The sequence below is a fragment of the Arabidopsis lyrata genome, assembly GCF_000004255.2.
Source record: "Arabidopsis lyrata subsp. lyrata unplaced genomic scaffold ARALYscaffold_2, whole genome shotgun sequence".
Taxonomy (NCBI): Eukaryota; Viridiplantae; Streptophyta; class Magnoliopsida; order Brassicales; family Brassicaceae; genus Arabidopsis; species Arabidopsis lyrata.
The window spans coordinates 15,804,308-15,828,573 of NW_003302554.1; the positions used below are offsets into that span (position 1 = coordinate 15,804,308).

General features: G+C 34.9%; 4 protein-coding genes across 7 annotated transcripts; 3 read left to right on the top strand and 1 right to left on the bottom strand.

Annotated features, from left to right (window-relative positions):
- Nucleotides 1–1,836: 1,836 nt before the first annotated feature.
- On the bottom strand, nucleotides 1,837–6,289 carry LOC9324991. 3 transcript variants are annotated; one of them, XM_021034685.1, is made up of 13 exons: nucleotides 6,085–6,289; nucleotides 5,595–5,647; nucleotides 5,005–5,269; nucleotides 4,848–4,922; nucleotides 4,708–4,766; nucleotides 4,453–4,588; nucleotides 3,912–4,008; nucleotides 3,743–3,809; nucleotides 3,449–3,547; nucleotides 2,838–2,927; nucleotides 2,528–2,682; nucleotides 2,340–2,441; nucleotides 1,837–2,240 (listed from the first exon to the last, which is right to left on the bottom strand). In XM_021034685.1, the coding sequence occupies exons 3-13, from the start codon at nucleotides 5,249–5,251 to the stop codon at nucleotides 2,093–2,095; spliced, it is 1,275 nt and encodes a 424-aa protein (XP_020890344.1). In that variant the 5' UTR covers nucleotides 5,252–5,269; nucleotides 5,595–5,647; nucleotides 6,085–6,289; the 3' UTR covers nucleotides 1,837–2,092. The 3 variants fall into 3 exon arrangements, with proteins under 3 accessions (XP_020890344.1, XP_020890343.1, XP_002888928.1); XM_021034684.1 differs by having other exon boundaries at nucleotides 5,591–5,647; XM_002888882.2 differs by lacking the exon at nucleotides 5,595–5,647.
- Nucleotides 6,290–10,014: 3,725 nt separating this feature from the next.
- On the top strand, nucleotides 10,015–12,489 carry LOC9323546 (pentatricopeptide repeat-containing protein At1g73400, mitochondrial). Its single transcript, XM_021035938.1, has 2 exons — nucleotides 10,015–12,005; nucleotides 12,253–12,489. The coding sequence occupies exon 1, from the start codon at nucleotides 10,115–10,117 to the stop codon at nucleotides 11,819–11,821; it is 1,707 nt and encodes a 568-aa protein (XP_020891597.1). The 5' UTR covers nucleotides 10,015–10,114; the 3' UTR covers nucleotides 11,822–12,005; nucleotides 12,253–12,489.
- Nucleotides 12,490–14,155: 1,666 nt separating this feature from the next.
- LOC9323547 (transcription factor MYB52) lies at nucleotides 14,156–15,929 on the top strand. Its single transcript, XM_002887437.2, has 3 exons — nucleotides 14,156–14,587; nucleotides 14,703–15,134; nucleotides 15,483–15,929. Exons 1-3 carry the CDS (start codon nucleotides 14,467–14,469, stop codon nucleotides 15,659–15,661), a joined length of 732 nt encoding a protein of 243 aa, XP_002887483.1. The 5' UTR covers nucleotides 14,156–14,466; the 3' UTR covers nucleotides 15,662–15,929.
- Nucleotides 15,930–16,411: 482 nt separating this feature from the next.
- Nucleotides 16,412–23,713, top strand: LOC9323548 (conserved oligomeric Golgi complex subunit 3). 2 transcript variants are annotated; one of them, XM_002887438.2, is made up of 25 exons: nucleotides 16,412–16,787; nucleotides 16,915–16,998; nucleotides 17,088–17,195; nucleotides 17,377–17,421; nucleotides 17,509–17,583; nucleotides 17,684–17,779; nucleotides 17,950–18,027; nucleotides 18,258–18,343; nucleotides 18,481–18,547; nucleotides 18,716–18,778; nucleotides 18,965–19,066; nucleotides 19,254–19,358; nucleotides 19,449–19,541; nucleotides 19,829–19,917; nucleotides 20,271–20,490; nucleotides 20,772–20,861; nucleotides 20,943–21,059; nucleotides 21,158–21,190; nucleotides 21,407–21,493; nucleotides 21,571–21,633; nucleotides 21,804–21,920; nucleotides 22,219–22,311; nucleotides 22,566–22,691; nucleotides 23,104–23,204; nucleotides 23,356–23,713. In XM_002887438.2, exons 1-25 carry the CDS (start codon nucleotides 16,701–16,703, stop codon nucleotides 23,483–23,485), a joined length of 2,355 nt encoding a protein of 784 aa, XP_002887484.1. In that variant the 5' UTR covers nucleotides 16,412–16,700; the 3' UTR covers nucleotides 23,486–23,713. The 2 variants fall into 2 exon arrangements, with proteins under 2 accessions (XP_002887484.1, XP_020891011.1); XM_021035352.1 differs by lacking the exon at nucleotides 16,412–16,787 and having other exon boundaries at nucleotides 16,912–16,998; nucleotides 17,075–17,195.
- The last annotated feature ends 553 nt before the right edge of the window (nucleotides 23,714–24,266 follow it).

Genomic DNA, 24,266 nt, shown 5'->3' on the forward strand with positions numbered 1-24,266 from the left:
CATCTCATCTCGCAGTCAAAGCCGGTCCAGTATCTTCGAATACCCTACACAAATAAAAAAAAAATGCCCTTTATACTTTTTTTTTAAAAAAATTACAAATCATATAGTTATAAAAAGTCATACTAAAACTTGATTAAACAGTTTTTAAATCCATAATCAGTTTGCATGAAAAGAAAAATACTTAAAAATAAAATTATTTTCTTTCAATTTTATTCTTTAAAGCAAAATCTTTGATTTTGTAATTAAAGTCACATACCTTAGCAAGCAGACAAAAGAAGAATTAAAGTCATATACCTTAGCAAGCAGACAATGGAATCAAGCTAAGAAAAATTTCTGTACAAAAATTTTGTTTGGTGAATATAGTTTTCCACTTAATTAACATTTTATTACCTTAAAAGCTTATACTTCACATAATATGGTACAAAAAATCCCAACAAAAAATGAATTATTAACAAAACCTATAATATATATATATATATATATATATATATATATATATATATATATTGTTTTTTTTATATAAAGGACCTAAACCAAATTTCCTAACAATATATCTTGTTTGAAAAATCGCTAGGCGCTAGTCAGGCGGTCGGCATGGGCCTAGCGATTAATCGGAAAATCGGATTAAAATCGGGGATTAATCGGGGATTAGTTTTAGGGTTATTTTAATATTTTTAAAATATATTAATCCAATATTGTAAAAATTTATGATTTTTATTACAAATTTATGATTTTTATTAAAATTTGAACACAAGTTATTGTAAAACATCACAAACTCCCCATTCAAATGATTGAATAACAAAAATAAAAGGTTTTTTTATACTTGCAATCTAAAAAATAATCGGGGTATATAAGATAAGGTGGAAAATAATCGGATTAGGCGGGAAGTAATCGGATTAGGCGGAGAATAATCGGGTTACTGATTTTTTAGGGGATTAGTCATTAATCGAGGCGGATAGGGTGGGCCTAGCGATTAAGCGGGGAGTAATCGGGGCTAGGCGGGGATTTTTAGAACAGGAAATATATCACATCTCTTTGGGTGCTCTAAATCATTGTTTGGGTAATTTAGTTTGTATTGTGGGCCGGGTCTGCTCGCAGTCGCAGTCTCTTTCAAGGCCCAACTTTCAAATACCTATTAAGAGTAAAAACTTATTCTTGTTTTGGTAAAGCTTAATCGAGTGTTTTGTTCAGCAATACAGAAAAATAATCCAAGATATTGATTCGAGATTTCGTGCATCAAGGCTCAAGCTACACAGAAGAAAAGAAATCATTCCTCACAAAAACCAAGATTGTATATTGTTTTTGACAAACCAAAACCGGTTTACATAGATAATTAAACTAAACCAAAAATTCAGATAAATTAAAGAAACCAGAAATTCAGATAAATTAAAGAAATCATAAATTGTTAATCTGGATTATTCATGTATCTTGAAAAATGAAAACACATGACTATGAGAGTAAACTCACGCTTGTCCCACCACCCATCTCTGCTCCAATTCAGGCCTGAAGGTTTCGTTTCATATTTTTCTTCTGTAATTGACCCTTTCTTTCGTTTTTTTCAATGCCCAGTAGAGACGAGCCAACTCTTCTCTATCTTCAGCTGTTTGGATGGCTTGTCTCCGCTTCCCCGTTAATTTTCTCCACCCTTTACTAGAACCACTAGTAACACAATCTTTTTTCGATTTATTCTTGCCTCTCTGTCTCTCTCTCTCTCTCTCTTTTCTCTGCCTGCCCTCTCTCTTTCCTTGCTTGTAAGTTTTTCTGCCTTTGTTTCTCCCGGGATTTGCCCCTCCATTTGTTCAAAAACATTCGGATTCGCAGAAATAATAACGAATGTGGAACAGAAAGAATCGAACTTTATTGCACTAGACAAACAAAATTACAGCAACATACAGAGAATACAGAACAACATCTTCCCATATTTTTATCTGAAAACTAATTCAAATCCAATTCGGTAGTTTTTTCACACCCAGAGAGCTGATATATTATTGACATTTGGAGAATCACTAGTGTAGTTATACCCTTTGTGTTTCTATGGCAGCCATTGGCTTTGTAACTCTATAAGGTGATATGCAATCTACTATTCACTGCTCTATCGTTGGTTGCCCTTTATGTGATTTGATGTTTTTTTAGTCTGTAGACTGTCCTCGGACCATGACGCATCGACAGAAGGAAGTTGGTACTCATCAGGTTTTAATGCCAAGGCGAAATCAGGAAGCGTCGGTGCTGTCTCCATGATCCTATAATTCAGCATAAGTGGACAACAAAAAGATTTGAGTTTAAAATATCATAGCAAGAGAAGAGAGAAAACTCAGACAAAGCTTCAAACTGAAACTCACTTTTCATAAGAGTATAGATCACGGTTTATCCTGACTTTACTTGAAGTTTCTTTCGGTATTTTCTCTGATAGATATTTCATTGTCCCAAAAAGCGGAGGAGTCCTGAAGAAATGTGGATGGATCTTAATGACTGATGGATAGAGAGATACAAGGCGATCCATTGACAAAGGCATAGAAGACGATTTTACCTTGATGTGGGTGAAGAGGTGTTAAACGCCTCACTTGCTTTCTTACTTTCTTTGTAACACTCATCTGCAGCCTGTAAAGCAGCGACCGCCATGCCATGTGATTTCTCTGTGTTTCCTTCATCAAGAATCAAACCGTGGTAGTAGTAAGCTGCAGCCTGGTATTACAAATACACAGAGATACCAAGTATTTTAGTGAAAACAGAAGATACAAATTGAAGCCTTGTACAGATAACCAAGTTTCTCACTCATCTATGTGAATTCTAAAGATCCAATGATGTGAGAAAGAGAGAGAAAGACGTCCAAACTGTACCTTAGCTTCAACATACTTCCACTTAACAAAGAGACTATGCTTTTCGCCCCACCCGTTTGCTAATGGAAGATTCATTAAGTTATCTTGTGCCTAATCAATGTCCATCAATAAGTGTTAGAGAGCTTTTATCGCAAGAAAACATTACAAATTTAACAACCAGAAATACAAAAGAGAGTCTGTCAATTCTTCCAAGAGCCTCAACAAAGAGGAAACTAGTAACAAGCTCAAGCAAGGTTTATACTTTCTTGTTGTTTGCTCTTTTTTTTCAGCACGTAAACGAGCAGTATAGTATAAGTTGGTAGACACGTTTAAAGATGATATTTCTTAATTTATGATATAACTTATTAAGCAATTTAAGTCCCATTTTCCTCCTCAAATATGAGTGATCAGCAGGCACAAGTTACTGACACTTTCGTGATGTGAAATAAACCCTTTCTTCTTTTTGCTATTTCGTTTTGTTTTTGGTTTTTTTGTCCCATTATTCTAAAGTGGATAATACACACTACTCCCATTAAGACACCTAATCTTTCTACGTTTCAATTCATTATAATAATAAAGTGATGACCACAAAAGGTATACAAGATAACAAATTTGATAAGGTAAAGGATCACCTGCTGCCAGTATTTCACCATTTCACATGAAAGTCTTCGTTTCACAGCAAGAGTGGCTTTTGCACTATCAATCGCCATCCCAAGTTGGATATCAACACCCTAAATCAGAAAATTAGAACTTTAATAGAGGACTACAAATGTCTATTAAACTAATCAAAAGGTACCTATCTACATCACTACTTCTAACCTAGGCTGAGTTTCTAGTAGTTGAACATGATGACGATATTCACAAATAAACTAGGCAACACATGTAGCAAATCATAAGTAGTTAATCCCAAAAAAAAGTGGTTCTACCTGGCCTAATGCTTGCAAACAAAGTGCCCGTAAAGCTCCTTCTGCTAGGTCAACTGGTAAACTTCTCCTGTAGAAAAGGCAAAGGAGAAACAACCATCGTGTCAGCAGAGTCGATCAGAACTATTGAAAACTACAATCTTTGACATTAGAAACTTTGTCATATATGAACCTCAGCTCGGTTGAAAACTGAGGAAGAACATGCTTCACAGCACAGTCAAGGTATCCAGCTGCCTTTAAGAAGATATCGATTGAAGCTCGCCTATTTTCTATAAAAGATTGAAACAAGCATATCGTTAAGACTAAAAGACATTACCATTACAATTTCCAATAATGCTAATCGAGACAGTAGAAAACTGTATTGTCCATATATAATGCTAAATAAGCCAGAGATTGTCGTCTATGGCCTTCATAGACAATACATTCCTTCAACCTTTCTACCTGCCTGCCTTATCCATCCATCTAGAGAATCCTAGAAACATAGATCTTTCTATAAACTAGCTATCAATTTCCCTCTTAAGAGCATCAGAAGGAACCCTCTTCTAATCTATTGTTGGATAACTAACGAGGGGTCAATACATCAGACAGTTCCATTTCTGGAGAAATGGTGCTTATGAAATTTCAAGAAAATGTGAAGAGGAAGCGGAATCTTACAGAAAACAACTAGCATGTATGGTATTTCTCTTAAGTACGAGCAATTTGGCAGGTCTTACCTTCTGATATCTTTGGATGATAGCCATCACTGGAACCTCTAGGAAGAAGTAGTAAATTGGCTTGTGACATTTGTAGCATTGCCATTAGATGCAAAACCGACAGAATTTCATACCAAACGTTTGATATGGCTGTTTCCTGGTAGACGTATATAATCTTGTCAGAGACTACCAACCATTAATGTAAAAGTCTAAATCCTAAAGTGAAGGAACAAACAAAACAGCACAATAAGAGATAAACAGTTTTGGTTCCCGCACCTCTTGCTCATCTTCCTGATTTACCCAATTAAACTGTACTTTGCATTGTAAATGGCTACCTGAACATATAAAAAAAATATATGTCAGAATATCTACAGCCAAACAGATCTCGATACTAGAGCACATCAATAGTATATTACCATCTTTAGTTAATCCTAAGAGAACAGGTAGATAATCTTCCAAAGCTTGATGGAGATCTGCGAGCGTAGAACCTCCTACAAGAACCAATTCCGTTAAGTTAGAAGGGGGAAAGCAGGGCAAAGAGAAACAAGAAACAGAAAAGATATTCTTCCATACCATGCTGTGTCTTCCTCCTAGTTCTTGTTATCGTTGGTCCTTCTTGATTTGCCATCACAACTATTCGCGTTCTTAAAGCTGTCAAGCGCTCCACCAGAGTCTTTGGCAATTGATCACCCAGTGACTGAGAAAACTCCACAGGCTTGGGTATCCTTAAACCAGGTACGTATACTGAAACATCTCCGATACTCGTTGGCTTTCTTCTGTTTCCACCAGTGTCCTTTGGCCTTGATGCAAAGCATCCCATTTCTAGAGCTTAACGAATCTACAACCCCAACAGATAAAAACAGAAACAGAGAATAACCTTAGCAATGACCAAATTTGATATCTAAATGAGATGATCAAGCTAGAGATCCTCCATGGAACATGGCACAAAGAGACGAAATTAATTAATGTCCAACCAAAAACAACCCAACTCCTATCTCGTCCACTAAATTCATAAGATAAAGTTAAACTAGCTCACGAGCCATCTGCCATACTACAATCTTCATAATTCTACGTGACTAAAACTCTAATCTACTTTTAGACCAATGTCCAAGCAGAAACAAACAAGTAAATGACACCATTTGATAGATGTGGTTCTCACCTACCTCTTGACGTTTATCAGAATTATTGGCTAAAAGACATAAAATTCAAGTGATTGCTGCAAAGAAAAAAAAGAGACTTAATCAGCTCAAGAAAAAAAGAACATGTGACTCACAGAGAAAGCATGAAACTTTAAATGTTCTATGAACGAAATCCATTAAAAACGAGAATTTTCTAAGTCTAGGAAGCAACTTGACATGAAAAAACAAAGATTTTGAGTGAAGGGTCATCAAAGATAATGCAAGAATACATAGAGAAAGGGATGGTGTATGGAGCCAAGAAACCTCGTTACTGGTTTAAGCAAAAACTTCAATACATGGAAAAAAGAAAACCCTTAAGCAACATTTTGAAACGAGTCTATCAAATTGTGAGTTTTCTCAGACTCGAATTGAATCCGGAGAACCAACTAGGAACCTCCAAAACCCTAATTCCAGAGCCGGAGCGAAAAAGGGTTTGAATCAGAGAGTATATGAATTTGAAAAATCGAAACTTTACCATAAAAAAATGCTTCTGCTATTTCCTATTGGAGAATGGAAACGAGAGAGAGAGAGAGAGAGAGAGAGAGAGAGAGAGAGAGAGAGAGAGAGATAGTGTTGGATTGCGGAATCGCAATGGTATAAATCCTGGTTCAGGGGATTGGAGATGGTAATTAAAGAGGATGGGGCTGAGAGAAGAGAGCAGAGGAGGAAATTGAGAATGAAGATGAAGAAAGACTCGAAAAGGGCACAAATTTCAACTTTTTATTATAAAAGCAAAATTAATGCTCTTTCGACTTTTAGAGTTACCTCTCATCAAAATTATTAAAATTGTTGAAAAAAGAGGTTGAATAAAAATAATTTACTATGAAGATCAATTTTTCAAAATAAAAATATGGAATTTCATTATAAAAATTAAAAATTTTGATTTTTATTTTTAACTCGGTATTGACATACAATCACAATGACATTACAAAAATATTCTCAACTTGTTTTCTACTCGTTACTTTAAACCGTTTTTAACTATTTATTTACTCTAACCGTTTGTACCATTTTGTATTACCAATTAGAAATTAGATTATGTTTTTGTATTTTGTTCATTTAAAATATTATCAATGTGGCCAATGTTTTTTTTTTCCTTCAAAACATATTCATATTAGATACAATTTCTTAATAAAAACATTTTCATGAAAAAGATTTTTTCTTCCCTCAAAAAGCAAGCCATGTTTTTCAATTTGAGAATGTACGAACCAAAAGACAAACTACCTATATTTTCAAGGTATGAGAAAATTATTTAGCTATAAAATAAATGTGTATGGAGTATGTCGATGATGTCCACCATTATCAATACTTATCCTACAACATGCATACGCATGGATATATGGTTGGTTTCCATAATTCTAAATTATTAAAAATTAGAAGCTCCTTGGCACCATCCTCTCTCTGAATCATACGAAAGCTTTATTTTTAATTTAAAGTATGTCACAAATCCTTGTATAGAAAGTGCCTCGTACGTTAAGGTTTGTTTTTTAAAATATGTGCGTGTATGTGTAGTCTATTGTTTCTACATGTTACAAAATTATCAAGTTGGATTTTAACCACACAAAAAAAAAGTCAAGTTGGAGTATTTATACCAAGTACATTCGCCATAGACCGAATAAATATGTGTTACATGACATCAAAACGACCGTCCCTTTCTAAAATATCATTGAATCTTTAGATCTTTTTGGTTACAAACCACAATCACAAAAACATAATGAGTCACCAATCAAAAAAAATCCACCGGCCTATGCATAAGCATCCCACGTCCACTATTTGCTCAAAAATCATTCTCACACAAAAAAAAAAAAAGCATTAGTTTCTGTTTTGGGTAATATCAGTGATGTCACATGCAGTCCATGTGGCAGAAATGTCAATCAAAGTGACGTTGCTATGTTATGGGCAACGTAACGACGAAAGAAGATATTTGTACAAAACCAGTTGAGGGAAGACACGTGTCCAGGTTCATGAATCGGTTTCGGTTAGGAGATCACGACTGTCTCACCGCCCCAACGGTCTGTAGCAAAATTTATAAAGGACGGTTGGTGACGACACGTGTCTTCAATCATTCCTTTACTTACTGTTGGTTCGATGTTACCAGCAGGCTAAAGAAGCCTTAAAGCTACTTTGTATTTTTTTTATGTTTCGTCTACGACTTGGTTTCCTTTTATAGAAACTAACTGATTTTTTTTTTTTTTTAACCAACTAAAAGACCCTATAAAGTAATTCGATCATTACAAGTAAATCGAGATGTTGAATTCGAAATTTGGTTAGGGTTTTCTAATTTTGTTTAGAAAAGGTATTAATCAAATTAAAACCGTATCTAGCATGAATTAGTATGATACAACCAGTGGCGGATCCAGGAAAGTATTTAGTATCGGACACCATTTATTTTATTTGTTTTTTTTCAAAATTATTACATCTATGAAAATTTAAATTTTGTAATAAAATATATAATTTATCCATTCAGATAGTTTGTTTCTTACAACCTATGCAGGTACTAAGGTACATAATGTATATAGATATACAATTTTGTAATACATTTCCATTAAAAAAAAGGGAAAAAGATACTTAGCTACACGAAGTATGCTACAATACATGGCCACACATCCGAAGTTTAAAAATATATCTCTAACTACACAAACTATATGTATCACATGCCCACATATACGAACTATATGTAGTCATGTCGCCAACATCACAAACATTTTTTTCCGATACATTTTTCGCCGGAATCTGGTATTGACCAGTTTGACCGGCGCTGACCAACATAAATATTCAAAAAATTTTTTTTTTAGTTTTTTAATATTTAGAAAATTATGTTATTGAATCATTTATAATATTATATAATCAAAAAATATATATACAATATTCAATATAAAAATATTTTGTATATATAGTCAATGCATTGATTCTTATAATTAGTTAGTTTCGATAATTTCAAAACTAAACTAAAAATAAAATAAAAACCAATTAGGTAAAATAATTGTAAATATGAAATTTTCTATACTCTCTAGTCTAAAGTTTTTTGTATAATATGTTGTTAATTTTTGTATCTAAAATTATTACGAAAAATTCTTCTAATAATACAAAAAAAATTAACAACATATTATAAAAAAAACTTTAGACTAGAGAGTATTTAAAATTTTCTATTTATAATTATTTTACCTAATTGGTTTTTGTTTTATTTTTAGTTTAGTTTTGAAATTATTGAAACTAACTAATTATAAAAATCAATGCATTGAATATATATACAAAATATTTTTATATTTTTATATTGTATATATTTTTTTAATTATACTATATTATAAATGATTCAATAACATAATTTTCTAAATATTAAAAAACTAATTTTTTTTTTTTTAATATTTATGTTGGTCAACGCCGGTCAAACTGGTCAATGCCGGATTCCGGCGAAAAGTGTATCCGAAAAAAATGTTTGTGATGTTGGCGACATGACTACATATAGTTCGTATATGTGAGCATGCGATACATATAGTTTGTGTAGTTAGGGATACATTTTTAAACTTCGGATGTGTGGCCATGTATTATAGCATACTTCGTGTAGCTAGGTATCTTTTTTCCTAAAAAAAGCATTATAGAAATATATAATATCAATACATTTACTATTTTAATTAATTAAAGAAATATCAAAACATATTTTTCTGAGAAGAAGTTGGAACTTAATGAGGAAATGATTAAATTAATGTTTAAGATGAAGGAATAAAAAAGGGAAATCTGACACAAATGAGACTCGAACTAGTGACGGGAGTTTTGGATTGTAGGAACACTACCAATAATGCTAGGGTGTTATTATTAATTATGTTTACAAACAAAACAATATAGATTTAGTGTGGGGCACGTGCCCCACCTTCTAACCACTTGGATCCGCCCCTGGATACAATTATTTAGTTAGTTTTGGTTTGATTTTGTTTTCTCCATTTAATAGTTAGGAAGTTTAAATCCAATAAACCTGCCATGTTTAACTGCAGTGGTAAGTAAAATTCAAACTTAAGCATGATCATTGTTTCGATTTGGTTTGACTATTGGTTGTTACACTAAATGTACATTTAAACATTTGTCCCATCAGAGCCGGTCCTGGACATAGCAGAGTGAAACATTTGCTATGTCCCATATTTTTTTTGAAATTTTTAAGCAAAACTTATTTACAAAATGGTTCCAATTTTATTTATTTTTACGATAATTGGTCCCAATAAATCTCCAAATTTTAAAAAATTTGGGAGCATCTGGCTTCCAAAATCTCTAAGGCTGGCCCATAAGGATCCTATGTACATCCCAACAAATTTTAAAGCCCATTTAAAATGAAAGGTCTCAATATAAGAAAGCCCATTAAATAACTTCCAATTTTCTCTCTCTCTCTCTCTCTCTCTCTCTCTCTCTCTCTCTCTCTCTCTTTCGTCTCTCCATTGCCGTCCTATTCCTCTGGTTCCTCGTAGTCTCTTTCGCTTTAAACCTCGCAAAGAACTTATCTTCGAGTGATTGATTACTGAATGATGCGAAGGCTCGTCTCCTGTTTTGTTCGTTGTAGACTCTCCTTGCATTTATCGACAACACCACAACAAAGGTCCACACTTTTCTCTCATCTGTTCAGTTCTCGTCTAGATTCTATTCAAATCGACAAAAAAATCTCATCTTTTTCTGGACATCGATTCTGTTCTACGACTTTGTTAGACCCAGAACTTGAAATTATCCGTAGAGAGAAAGTTTCCGAAGATCAATCACTGGTTTATTGCAATGAAAATGATATTAGAACAAAGGGTTCTAGTCATGCGGTTGGAATCTTACACGAAGCTATAATGGCGAATTTGAATGCGTATGATGATATGGAGAAAGCCCTTGATGATTCTGTTGTCGATTTGACAACTCCTGTGGTATGCAAGATCTTACAAAGGCTTCAATACGAGGAAAAGACGGCTTTTCGGTTCTTTACTTGGGCTGGACATCAAGAACATTACTCACATGAGCCTATTGCTTACAATGAGATGATTGATATATTGTCAAGTACGAAGTATAAGAATAAGCAGTTTAGGATTGTGATTGATATGCTTGATTACATGAAGAGAAACAAGAAAACCGTTGTTCCTGCGGATATTCTGTTGGAGATTCTGAGGAAGTATTGTGAGAGGTACTTGACTCATGTTCAGAAATTTGCCAAGAGGAAACGGATTAGAGTGAAGACGCAGCCGGAGATTAACGCTTTCAATATGCTTCTTGATGCTCTGTGTAAGTGTGGTTTGGTCAAGGAGGGTGAAGCTTTGCTTAGAAGGATGAGGCATAGAGTTAAACCTGATGCAACTACATTCAATGTCTTGTTCTTTGGGTGGTGTAGAGTGAGAGACCCTAAAAAGGCAATGAAGCTGCTTGAAGAGATGATCCAGGCTGGTCATAAACCGGAAAATTTCACTTATTGTGCTGCCATTGATACTTTTTGCCAAGCTGGAATGGTGGATGAGGCAGCTGATTTGTTTGAATTTATGATAACCAAAGGCTCTGTTGTTTCTGCTCCAACCGCAAAGACGTTTGCTTTAATGATTGTGGCATTGGCAAAGAATGATAAGGCAGAAGAATGTTTTGAGCTAATTGGGCGTATGATAAGCACGGGTTGCCTTCCTGATGTGTCGACATACAAGGATGTAATTGAAGGTATGTGTATGGCTGGAAAGGTTGAGGAAGCGTACAAGTTCTTGGATGAGATGAGCAATAAAGGTTACCCGCCTGATATAGTAACTTACAATTGCTTTCTTAGGGTACTGTGTGAGAATAGAAAGAGCGATGAAGCACTTAAACTTTATGGAAGAATGGTAGAGTCGCGTTGTGCTCCTAGCGTGCAAACATACAACATGCTGATATCTATGTTTTTCGAGATGGATGATCCCGATGGAGCATTCAATACATGGAAAGAAATGGACGAAAGAGACTGTGTTCAGGACATTGAAACCTACTGTGTTATGATCAATGGGCTTTTCGACTGTCACAGAGCTAAAGAGGCGTGTTTTCTACTGGAAGAGGTTGTGAACAAAGGACTCAAACTGCCATATCGAGCGTTTGACTCTTTCTTGATGCGTTTGTCTACTGTTGGTAACCTCAAGGCAATCCATAAGCTTTCTGAACATATGAAAAAGTTTTACAACCATAGTATGGCTAGGCGTTTTGCACTCAGTGAGAAGAGAAAAAGTACAAAACTCAGAGGGAAGTAATGGGAAGTGAGAATTGTTGGACCATATCATCATACTAAAACAAAGAACCATTCTCAGCAGTGCGATGGTTCTGTTGCCTCGAGAGGAGCTCTTTGTGATTATAATCCCTGGTGAAATTTCATCCATCAAAGTCCCCAATTCTGGACCAATAATCATGGTCTCCAAAGCAAAGAGACCTATCCAGGTCTGTTGTCAAATAGTTATGTTGATTTTTTTTAAAAAGCTCTCAGAGCGCACAATATGTTTAACATGTTCGTTTAAAGTCATTGGATTGACCATTGCGTACATAGAGCCGAACTTTGTATGATCCTTAGCAATGTGAAAGGCCTGTTTTCTTTATGGTTCATGACTATTCTGGTTTACCATCTGCTCTTGCTCTCTGATTCTCGAGTTTGATGTGAGTTTCTTGAAACATTATGATGCTAGAACAGCTTGGCTTCATCGTCCGGCTAAGATTAACGACGTTGCACCAGTTCTGGTAACAGGTTCAAGTCTCAAGAACTCTTGGTGAAGACTGAAGACATGACAGTTGGTATCTCAGCATTTAGTACCCGTCTATAGTTGAAAAATGAAAACCGGTCTGGTATATGTTATCGGTTTAGTGTAATCAGGATCCGGTTTAGTTGAAATGAGACATTTTTGAAGAAACAACTTAAGTTTAGTTATGATAGGTTCGAAAATCGAAACTGAAGAAGGCTTCTCTCCTAACTACCAATAGAACAAACTGAAAGTTGGTTATGGCTTCTTTCCCAACTAACTCTCTGTTTTATTTTATTTTCCTACTAAACTTTACCAGCTATTATTTTGGTTTTCGCTTAAAGAAAATAAACAGAAACTAATAGAAGAACTGTTCTAATTTATCCCACGGAACATTCAATGTAACTGATTCTGTTTTTAGTCCTCAATGTACGAAACCTATAAAGTTCCGTTTTGGACAAGAGAGAAACTAATGACGTCCTTGGAGACCAAATATTTGACCACCTTTGTATTTTTTACGACTAAATGTTTGACCACATCAGAATTAATAAAAATTGCTAATAGTAAAATTGCTAAGAGAGTTAATAAAAATTGCTAATAGTTAGTCCACTTATAGTTGAAAGAGAGATAAAAAAAGGTTTTTTCAGAAAAAAAAAAAAAGTGAAATAAAGAATGATATATTTATTATCTATTTTTATTTTTACTACTACTAATGAAAAAAAAAAGAATATATTTGTCCGATGATGCTTAGCCTAGTCAGTTCGATCAAGTTAGTTGTTAATGTTTTGGTGTTAAAAAGCTGAATTAACTTGCTGAAAATAGTTAGTTGTATTGTCTCCACGTTGGCCGATATATTCTGAATTAAGGCTTAGAGAAAACGTACGTTGATTAGGTCTGAAAGATATCAAAAACCTATCCAACAATATGACCTGCCATTTAACCAGAGAAGTCCACAACATAGGTACCAAACTCTCTCCTTTTCCTCGTGTTCTTTTTTTTTTTTTTTTCAAAGTTCTCTCTAAACAATTAATCAGCATTACCAATTAACTACCAAAGGCAATATAGTTGGAATCCACATATAATGGAATAATAACAAATATCTCATGATCCATCTAAAGTAATGAGTATAGAAATTGCCCATGATATTTTTGTTATTAATTAACTTTAAGCATATGGAGAAGTTTATTTATGAGGAACAACATAAAAAAAAATTAAAATTCTAGAGAAAATATCACAAACTAATTTCATGAGAAATATCATAATTTAAGTTTTTCTTTTAATCTAATATAGCAAAGTTAAGTAGTTTCGTTATACAATCTAAGTATGATACTTGTGTCTTGTAATGTTTAATATTAGAAAGAAAAATTATAATGAAAAAAATCTATATATATATGTGCATAAAATGATAGAAATATTTATTAGTTCTTATAAAAAAATTCTAAAAACAGCAATAATTCACAAATTTAATTAGGATATTGAAATTTATTTTATTATATGTAAATACGTAGCTTGCCAAAGAGTACACAAACGTAGATGAGTATTGGTGGCTTGAAGTAGCCGGTGTAGGTTAGAACTTAGAAACAAACCTTAAATTAATAATTTAACTATACGAAGGGACGTGGAGAGGTTAACGAAATTTAATTAGCTCACACAAAGCAATCTCTACCCATATATCTAAAATCAATATTCCATAAATATTAGTATATGAACTAATTAAGATCCAAGAAAATAAAGAAAAGAAAAGGTAGATTACTTAGAAGAGGGGTGTTGTGTTTGGTTAGGGAAGACGTTGGCATCAGTCGCCGGTAGAGAGGTCCGTCCAAACCCTCTCGACTCCCTAACGGATTTTATTTAGTTTATTTTTCTTCATATACATAAAATGTATATTATATACTCTCAATAATATATATATATATATATACGTGCAGGTACTCTTCAGCTTTCTTCTTGTTCCCACATACCCATCTTCCCCAACCTTTCCCCAAGAAAAAAACTTAGGGTTTTAAATTCTATTTTACACATAAAATAAACACACCAAAATATTTGCGTACGTTATTGTCTTATTGATATAGAATCTAGGTGTCTGTTTCTTTTTCTTTGTTCTTGTATTGGTTTGGATCGGTATACTTAGTTATTACGTAATTAGATAGATCGGCGTGAAGAAGAAAATGATCATGTGCAGCCGAGGCCATTGGAGACCAGCTGAAGACGAGAAGCTCAAGGATCTTGTCGAACAATACGGTCCTCATAATTGGAACGCCATAGCTCTCAAGCTCCCTGGTCGATCTGGTAATTAATATCTTCTAGGGTTGGTCGTCCATATATATATACAAAACTAGCTAGGGTTTGATACCCGTTTTGATACTTTGATATACATATGAATTAATTGTGTTGATATATGCAGGTAAGAGTTGTAGATTGAGGTGGTTTAATCAATTGGATCCAAGGATAAACCGAAACCCTTTCACGGAAGAAGAAGAAGAAAGACTTTTAGCGGCTCATCGGATCCATGGGAACAGATGGTCCATCATCGCAAGGCTTTTCCCTGGAAGAACTGATAACGCCGTCAAGAACCATTGGCACGTCATCATGGCTCGTCGCACACGTCAAACCTCTAAGCCTCGTCTTCTACCCTCGACGACTTCGTCTTCTTCTTTAATGGCGAGTGAACAAATCATGATGAGTTCTGGTGGTTATGATCGTAATTATAGTTCCGGTGATAGGAAGAAAATATTACCAGCAGACGTTATAAATTTCCCTTACCAGTTCTCTCATATCAATCATCTTCAGTTCCTAAAGGAGTTTTTCACCGGAAAGATCGCTTTAAATCACAAAGGTAAACTCAATATGATGGAGAAGGAATCTATTTTCTATAGATGTGTTTGCATGTATATGAGTCTTGCACGGATTATTGATGAAAAAGTATATGTTCCAGAATTTTTACATGAAGTTTAGCCGACTTTTTATTTTTCAAAGAGTTTAGCCGACTTTTTCATTGCATATATAATCATTTATCTGATAGATTTCAATTAAAGTTTCATGTCTTTCTTGCAGTCATCATCATATATTGTTTTCGTCATTACATTAAATCATCTCTATATCTTTTAAACATTTTATAGTTGCAATCGACATATATAGCTTAATTATAATTAATATTGTCCTTCTTTTATCGTTTGGATCGCAGCAAACGAGAGTAAAAAGCCTATGGAGTTCTACAATTTTCTACAAGTAAACACGGATTCAAACAAGCGCGAGACTATAGATCAAGATTCGGGTCAAAGCAAACCCAGTAACTCGGGCACCAAAAATGAAAGTCATGTTCCCTTCTTCGACTTTTTGTCTGTTGGAAACTCTGCCTCCTAGGATTAGCTTCTTTGCAGACTATAAACCCTAAATTGTTAGCTTAACTATTTAGTCCGTATACGTACGGGACTCTAGATCGTTAGCATGTATGCTTGATGTGTAAAATCACTAACTAGTGAGCTCTTACCTGAGAAAAATGTAAGAAAATTGTGAGAAAAAAACCTAATGTTGATGTATACCCATATATACTAGTATCACACATTCTCAATGTCTGTATTTCCATCGAGTTGTTAATAACAACTTGTTATCTATCAAAGTTATCCGTATGTTGGAATCTATTTGTATAATTTTGTCTTGTATTTGATGAATAACATGTTTAAATGTTTAATTCCGTGACCAAAAAATTAATCATACACATTATGCATGTAGCTAGTTCTTATATGGCGGTATTCTTTAGTTTGGAAAAAAAAAAAAATTCTAAAAGAAACGAACGAAAGATGTCGTGTAAGTTTGTAACAAAGACTTTTAACAAAAACAAAGTTTGTAACAAGATATACAAGTACATATACATCTGCGGACTAATCAAATATATCGCTTAGAGCATGTGCATTGGTAAGTCTCTCACCAAAATCTCTCGCTTACAAAAAAATATTAAAATTATTTTCAAGGTTTTTATGTTTTGTTTTGTTTGGCATTAAAATTAAAAGAGGCAAGAAGGCCTTAGTTGTTATAAAAGCCCAATCCTTGTAGTTATTATCAAATTGAAGCCAATAAAAGATAAGAAAGCCCAACGATGGAAGTAGCCCAAAATGAGAAAAGTGTAACAGTGGATCGCCGGAGATGATGAACGAAGAAGAAGAAGAAGAAGAAGCAGATCAGACACGGGTTCTCCGCTCTGAAAGCTGATATACGATTCGGGATTTGTGCTCTCAACCATGCGAGTGATCGAGTCAATGTCCCTATGAGAGTGACGATACAATCTGTTATTGCCCTCCTTCCAGATCTCATAAGAGTAAAAAATAACGCTTCCGATCATCGTCTTCCTCTTCCGAGTGACGATTCAAATCAAAGCCGAGATTGAAAGAAACCGCCATAGACAATGGCGACTAAGGCAGCTTCGTCTTCCAGCCTCCCCAAATCTGGAGCCATTTCCAAAGGCTACAATTTCGCTTCTACTTGGGAACAGGTAATCGTACAATCTGAGCTCGGCTTTGATCCAGGAAGATCCATTGATGAGTCTAGTGTCCAGTGTGCCTGGATCTGAATGATGCTCTGTTTGTTGAGAATATACTGAATTGTAATTCCCGTTGCAGAGCGCTCCTTTGACAGAGCAGCAACAAGCAGCTATTGTTTCTCTATCCCACGCAGTCGCTGAGCGGCCCTTTCCTGCCAATCTTGTGAGTCTGAGGTTTTCAGTTTTGGATTTTGTTGAGAATGTTTTCCGTTTTTTTTGTGGTTTGATGTCAGTGTTAGTTCATGGTTATAGGTACATGAGCATGTTCACAGGCCCGAGAATGGCTTGTCTGTCTCAGTAGAGGACACACATTTGGGAGATTCTGGAGCAATTGAAGCTGTTTTGGTTAATACCAATCAGGTAATCTCTTGTCCTGCAACTTAATTTTCCAAAGATCTGTGACGTCTGTCGAGAAAGACCATGCTTAGTTGATTTGCAGTACTATAGGAGTTGCTTTTGTATTTGTGAGCATCTCTTTTTCTTGCATCTTTACATGTGTACTAATGTGTCTTTATTTCGATATATGTTGGTTTTATTACAGTTCTACAAATGGTTTACTGATCTTGAATCAGCGATGAAGTCTGAGGTTAGTGATAGTCATGTTGTTCCTTGGTTAAAAGTTGGAAAAGATTACTTGAAATTTGTCTAAATGATTTTCTCTTTTCTGATTTAGACAGAGGAAAAGTATCGGCACTATGTCAACACTTTAACTGAGCGCATCCAGACATGTGATGATATACTCCACCAGGCAGGTTTTCACCAAGTTATATACAATGCTGTGGTCTTACCTTGCCAACAAATTATAACACGTCTGCTTCATTATTGACCTTAGGATTTCTCCTGCGCAGGTTGATGAAACACTTGACCTATTTAATGAACTGCAGCTTCAACATCAAGGAGTAACAACAAAGACTAAAACTCTTCATGATGCATGTGACCGACTGGTATTCTTTTCTATTAATCTCTTGCATGTTTTTCCATCCTACCTGCTATACATAATCGAAATGACAAACGAAAGATGCTTAATGAATCATGGCTGATCAAGAGTTTTCTGCTATTTGATTGTTGTAGTTTGCTTGCCTGAGCTAATTTTCACTTTCTTCCACCTTTCTAGTTAATGGAGAAGCAGAAATTGATGGAGTTTGCAGAAGCTCTAAGGAGTAAGCTCAACTATTTTGATGAATTGGAGAATGTAAGATTTACATTCTGGCCTACCTACATAATTTTTGACACATGTTACAGTATCAGCGTGTAGTTGCTTCGGATGGTGCTCTTGTTTTATTCATTAACGTAATCTATTTGAATTTTGGCCTACTTGTGGTACTTAGTTCATAGTACTTTACTGAAGGCTGGTTGTAGATTTAAGAGAAAATATCTCAACAAGGTGTTAAACTGCTCTAATATCTCCTTCTTTTTTCGCAGATATCGTCTAATTTTTATTCACCAAATATGAATGTGTCAAACTCAAACTTTCTCCCACTACTGAAACGTCTGGATGAGTGCATATCGTGAGTAAATTGGTGTTGAATTCAATATTATGAAATTTACATCCACTACTTGGCAATTTTCTATAAGAATGCCGCACTAATTCTTCCATTTCCCTTGAAGTGATTGAAATATGTCTCTTTTACCTTGAATTCTGTAGGTACATCGAAGATAATCCTCAATATGCAGAGTCAAGTGTTTATTTGCTCAAATTTCGTCAGCTCCAGGTACTACGAAGAGCCCCTCCTGTCTCTTTCTCTGTGTCTCTCACTAAGAGACGCGTGGGTCACAGTTCATACGCATGCACAAACTCATATATTGTTTCCAGAATTTGTAGTGGAGATTATTATATTGTAATTTGTTATAGAATGTACTAATATTTATATATTTTACAGTCGCGGGCCTTGGGCATGATTCGAACTTACATTCTTGCAGTGCTTAAAACGGCTGCTTCTCAGGTAATTTTTCTTTCTAATATGCATGTATTCTTGCACAGCTTACAAGAAGCATGTATATAGTTCTTGTAACTGTGTATATTTCATATATTGCATATCTTTATGCATGTAATCTATGCAGGTAGAGTGAATTGTTAGGTAAGGTTATACCTAGTTTCCCTAAGACATACAAATTGATTCCATTGTCAGGTTCAGGCAGCATTTCGTGGGACAGGTGGAAACAAAACATCTGTCTCGGAGGGTGTCGAGGCATCTGTTATATATGTTCGCTTCAAGGCTGCTGCAAATGAGGTGATACATTTTGATTTTCTTCCCATGTTAGTGCAGATATGCTAGGGTCACAATATTAGATAAGAGAACAATGAAAATGAGCTTTTGTAGCATTATTCGATGTCAGTTTTGCGAGTTTGTTTTTGAGATTATGCATGGCGATATTTTATATCTTATGACATTAAACATCGAAAAATTATTGGTCCAGCTTAAACCTGTATTGGAGGAGATTGAGAGTAGGTCAGCAAGAAAGGAATATGTTCAAATCCTTGCAGAATGCCACAGACTATACTGTGAACAACGGCTCTCGCTTGTGAGCTCATTTTCTGGACTACACTTTGGTTTAGTTTTCTCTCTGCAAGTAACTAGACTCACCTGTTTACTGTTCATTTCACATTATCAGGTCAAAGGCATAGTACACCAACGAGTATCTGATTTTGCCAAGAAAGAGGCACTGCCATCGTTGACTAGATCGGGTTGTGCATATCTGATGCAGGTATTTGAAGGAAAATAAAGGGACGAATACCTTGCTTTACTCATGAGGGTTAATAGGAGCTATATCAGTTTAGTAGAATTGGACACCATTATAAGGGATAGAAACATATAGAAAAATGAGAATGTTAATATAGTTGATAATCTGTGCGACTTCAAAGGTAAGACGAAGGTCTTTTTGAGAGAGACAATGGCTGGATTATCAGCTTTAGCAACTGAGGATAATGGGCTTGGTTTTGCAGAACATGAAATTTCTGCACCACATGTCTTAACCTCCATTATGAATTTCAGGTTTGTCATATGGAGCATCAACTGTTTACTCATTTCTTTCCAGCATCATCAGAAGAAGTTTCGAGTCTGGCACCTTTAGTGGATCCTTTGTAAGTTTTTCTATGCCATGCTGTCTATGTTCTTTGAATCTGATTATGACTTCTTAAAAGCTTAGAGAAATGAGTAAGCATAAGTGATGTTTTGAATTTGGAGCAAATATGAACTTTTATGGCTAGTATCTTCCGAAATGATTTTGTTTGTTATATCTGATGTGAAACTTCCAGTAAACTGTAGTTGTTGTAATCGGTGAATCCATTACATTGTAGTCAACTTTCTTTGAATCTGAATATGACTTCTTAAAAGTGTGTGATTCAGAAAATATGAGTAAGTGATCAAAATTGTTTTCGGTTGATATATCTTATGCGGTGCATCCAATTGATCACATTTGCTTGTTCCTGAACAGGTCTACGTACTTGTATGACATTTTACGCCCAAAACTGATTCACGAAGCAAATATTGATCTTCTATGTGAGCTCGTTCATATCCTTAAAGTTGAAGTCTTGGGGGACCAGTCAGCTAGACAGAGTGAACCACTGGCCGGACTGAGGCCTACATTACAAAGAATTTTGGCCGATGTAAATGAGAGATTGACTTTCCGTGCCAGAACATATATTCGAGATGAGGTGTCGTATTTAAGTTTTCCTACAAGTTCTTTACCTTGCCTTTACTTCCATATGTGTGGTCTTTTCATCTGCGATTATGTAGAAACAGTTAACTTTGTATGTTGTCACCACTAAGACGATTCACCTTACTATACTAATAAGATGCAATTGTATTATTACTGTGATACTGAATGACTTTTAAGTGGAGAAATTTACTAGTTTCGGCTATGTCATCCTGTTTAGCCTCAAAGGATTTTGCAAGTATTAGTTGCTCTGTTTGAAGATCCTTCTTACTTCTGCAGATTGCAAATTATATCCCCTCTGATGAAGATCTGGATTATCCTGCAAAGCTGGAAGGATCTCCTAATACAATATCTGAAACTGATCTCGGGGTAGAATGAAATTCTCAAATTAGTTCTATGGTTTTGGTAATCTTTAGCTGTAGCCTGTATACTTATATTCTGAGTTTGCAGGATGATGAAAACGCTGATGTGTTTAAGACTTGGTATCCACCTCTGGAAAAGACTCTCTCTTGTCTATCTAAATTATATCGTTGCTTGGAGCCTGCCGTCTTCACTGGACTAGCACAGGCAAGACTATCAGTAACTTTATTGCTTCCATTCTGTCAAAAGATACCAGTTCATGTTTAGGACAACTTGCTTAACAAACCTTCTCTTTTGTTCTACAGGAAGCTGTAGAAGTTTGCTCACTCTCAATTCAAGTAAGCGAGCTAGAAAACCAGATTTTCCTCGCCTTGATTTTTGTTCACGTTTCAGTTATCCTTATTCTCAATGGCATTATCAATTTTAATTACACGAAGATGTGCCATTTCTATTAAAGATTTTTATGTTGTTTTTGTTTAATTACCGAGCTTTTACATCTGCTCGACCTGTACCATAGTTGAGATGTCCACATTATTTTGTCAAATATGTAACAGAAAGCGAGCAAGCTTATCATTAAGCGATCAACTACAATGGATGGACAGCTTTTCCTTATCAAGCATCTCCTTATCTTGAGAGAACAGGTTATGGCTGATCTATCTTAAGATTGCTTCTTTTGCTAAATAATTCAATGATTTTAAACAATATTTATATTTTCCAGATTGCCCCTTTTGACATAGAATTTTCAGTCACCCACAAAGAGCTTGATTTCTCTCATTTACTGGTTAGTTCCTCGACATTCAAGTCTACTTCGTATGATAGTCTAATTTTTTCTTTATCTTTAAAAGGTGCTTATCTTTATGCAGATTTCAGATGTTTTTCCTCCTTCAGTTTCTTTCTTTGTTGATGACTTTGCTAACTTTCTCCAATAATTCATGTAAAAAATGTGATTAGGAACACTTGAGGAGGATACTTAGAGGTCAAGCGTCACTTTTTGACTGGTCTAGGTCAACCTCTCTAGCAAGGACCCTGTCACCTAGAGTTTTGGAGAGTCAAATAGATGCCAAGAAGGTTGGTGATTTTTCTCTTCCTTCCACTATCATTTGCAGATATGCTTCATATTTACATAAAAGTTTGCCACTAAGATGTGTTGATTTTATTTTACAATTTTCTGTGAGACTGATGTACCAGTATTGGTGAAAGATTAAAAATTTAGTTTCGGTCTGGGTTATATTTTTGCCATGCTAGTAGGCTCAAAAGATATGGCAAGTTGTTGGTTGTATCTGGCTTACCTGGACATCTCTTTGATGCTGGATCCTTGCATTACTTACTATGAATGGGAATGATGCATAGACCTTTATTTTCGCAGGAACTGGAAAAATGTCTTAAAACAACTTGTGAGGAGTTCATCATGTCAGTAACTAAGCTAGTTGTGGATCCTATGCTCTCATTTGTGACCAAGGTGGGTTGCTCCTTCACCTTTTATCTGGAAAAATGTTTTTCAAAGTTTTGTTAAGATTCTAGATGTCCTCGAAAAAGTTTAAGTCAGCATCTTTTACACTGTCTGGTTTTAAGTTGTGTCGATGACACATCTATCTATCTAATACACTGTACTGATAATGAGAAGAAAGGATCTATCTTGTCCAAAGAATTTGCTCTCCTAATGGAATAGCGTAATAGTTTTGCTATGTTTACACATTGTCTACTTATATGCAGGTCACAGCCATAAAAGTTGCTCTTTCCTCCGGAACTCAGAATCAAAAAGTTGATTCTGTCATGTCTAAGCCGCTGAAGGAACAAGCTTTCGCGACACCAGAAAAGGTGGCTGAACTTGTTCAAAAGGTATGAGATAGATAATGTACTGTTTGAGTTTTTTCTTTTTCTTCACGATATATCTCAGAAATAGAGATGGCAGCTATTTCTTGTCCCTATTAAGCTCTGAAGGATGCAGCTTCCCTTACTGAGCAATGATATTGAAAACTCTGTTCATAGGCAGTTCTTTAGCCTTCAAGTGGTAACGAATATAGATGTCAATGATACCTTGAACATGCATTTGTGGTTCCTAATAAGCTTATGCTCTTACAGTGATTGATTCAATGTGAAAAGAGAGAATCAGTGTAGATCATATATATATAACCCGCAATGGTTTTTTGCATATTTAAGCTTTAATTACCGTCATAACTCAGAATGCAAAACCACATCTCTCCTCCACACATAGGGGTAGGCTGATTTGTATTTCATGTATTTCAACCAGGTATACGCTGCAATACAGCAAGAGTTGCTTCCGATTTTAGCAAAAATGAAACTCTATTTGCAAAACCCATCAACAAGGACCATACTTTTCAAGCCGATCAAGTAAGTCCATTTCTCTGCAACTTTACCAACCATGTAAATGATCTTTGGCTGGTTTCATATTTGCTTGTTCTAATCCCTTATGTTTGAAACCAAATCTCTTGCTAGTTTAAATAATGAATAATGATCCTATGTATATGTTTTTTCTATTCAGGACAAATATTGTGGAAGCTCATACACAAGTGGAGTCTTTGCTCAAAGCCGAGTACTCAGCTGAAGAACAAGCCAATATCAATATGATCTCCATTCAGGATTTGCAAACCCAGCTTGACAATTTCCTTTAAGATTTATATCAATCGATGTTTTTGATGTCCGTACTTCCTCGGTTTATATCTTATATAAAGACTACTTTTAGCTACTTTACAAGAGTTCGCTTTAGAAGATAATACATATTATTTTGTATCCAAGAACTCATACATCTTGGTCTCTCTACATTCGACCTATTTACGGTCAAAAAGTGTAGATCATATGCTTAATATATAAGACTAGCTGTCAAGTTCTGTTTTGGTTTCTTTCTTGCTTGCATCATCGATGAATGGTATTTGAATTCTTAAAATCAATTCTTGCTTCACCTCTGTCAAGAGTCAAGACATATATAAAAAGATGCAAATATACATCATCAATGTTAAGTAATTGGGATTATATATTACCATGGCATGATGATGATAATCTCATGTGCCATACTGCCGTATAGAAGTAAATGTTTTTTTAAATATTTTTTAAACATGACTAAAAGAGAGATTCGGACCCGACTTTAGGAGACCACTTTTTGTAAGATTTACAATATTTTTGAATTGATTTTTAGTTTTTAAATGTATCAATTCTTAAGCAATTTTGATTAAACCGCTAATCATATGATAATTTGATCTAGTAGAAATGATTTGTCTAATATTGGTTACTAGTGTACTAACCCGTGCGTTGCACGAGATAAGAGATGCGAAGTGGTGATATCAAGATCGTGGAGGAGGCGAAGACGTTGTAAAAAGAGGATTATTTGTTTTCTTTCGTGTATTTTTCTTTAATTAAAAAAATAAAGTTTAATTATTTTAAATAGTGAAAGTGGAA

What these genes read in the sequence shown, in the direction of transcription:
- LOC9324991 (XM_002888882.2), bottom strand. Translation starts at nt 5,251, where the DNA reads ATGGGATGCTTTGCATCAAGGCCAAAGGACACTGGTGGAAACAGAAGA. An exon ending in CTTAGGATTAACTAAAGATG is followed by an intron (nt 4,767 to 4,847) that starts GTAATATACTAT and finishes TTATATGTTCAG; the next exon opens with GTAGCCATTTACAATGCAAA. An exon ending in ATCAGGAAGATGAGCAAGAG is followed by an intron (nt 4,589 to 4,707) that starts GTGCGGGAACCA and finishes TACGTCTACCAG; the next exon opens with GAAACAGCCATATCAAACGT.
- LOC9323546 (XM_021035938.1), top strand. Translation starts at nt 10,115, where the DNA reads ATGATGCGAAGGCTCGTCTCCTGTTTTGTTCGTTGTAGACTCTCCTTG.
- LOC9323547 (XM_002887437.2), top strand. Translation starts at nt 14,467, where the DNA reads ATGATCATGTGCAGCCGAGGCCATTGGAGACCAGCTGAAGACGAGAAG. An exon ending in CAAGCTCCCTGGTCGATCTG is followed by an intron (nt 14,588 to 14,702) that starts GTAATTAATATC and finishes TGATATATGCAG; the next exon opens with GTAAGAGTTGTAGATTGAGG. An exon ending in GATCGCTTTAAATCACAAAG is followed by an intron (nt 15,135 to 15,482) that starts GTAAACTCAATA and finishes TTTGGATCGCAG; the next exon opens with CAAACGAGAGTAAAAAGCCT.
- LOC9323548 (XM_002887438.2), top strand. Translation starts at nt 16,701, where the DNA reads ATGGCGACTAAGGCAGCTTCGTCTTCCAGCCTCCCCAAATCTGGAGCC. An exon ending in TTAAAACGGCTGCTTCTCAG is followed by an intron (nt 18,779 to 18,964) that starts GTAATTTTTCTT and finishes TTCCATTGTCAG; the next exon opens with GTTCAGGCAGCATTTCGTGG. An exon ending in TGCTCTCATTTGTGACCAAG is followed by an intron (nt 22,312 to 22,565) that starts GTGGGTTGCTCC and finishes ACTTATATGCAG; the next exon opens with GTCACAGCCATAAAAGTTGC.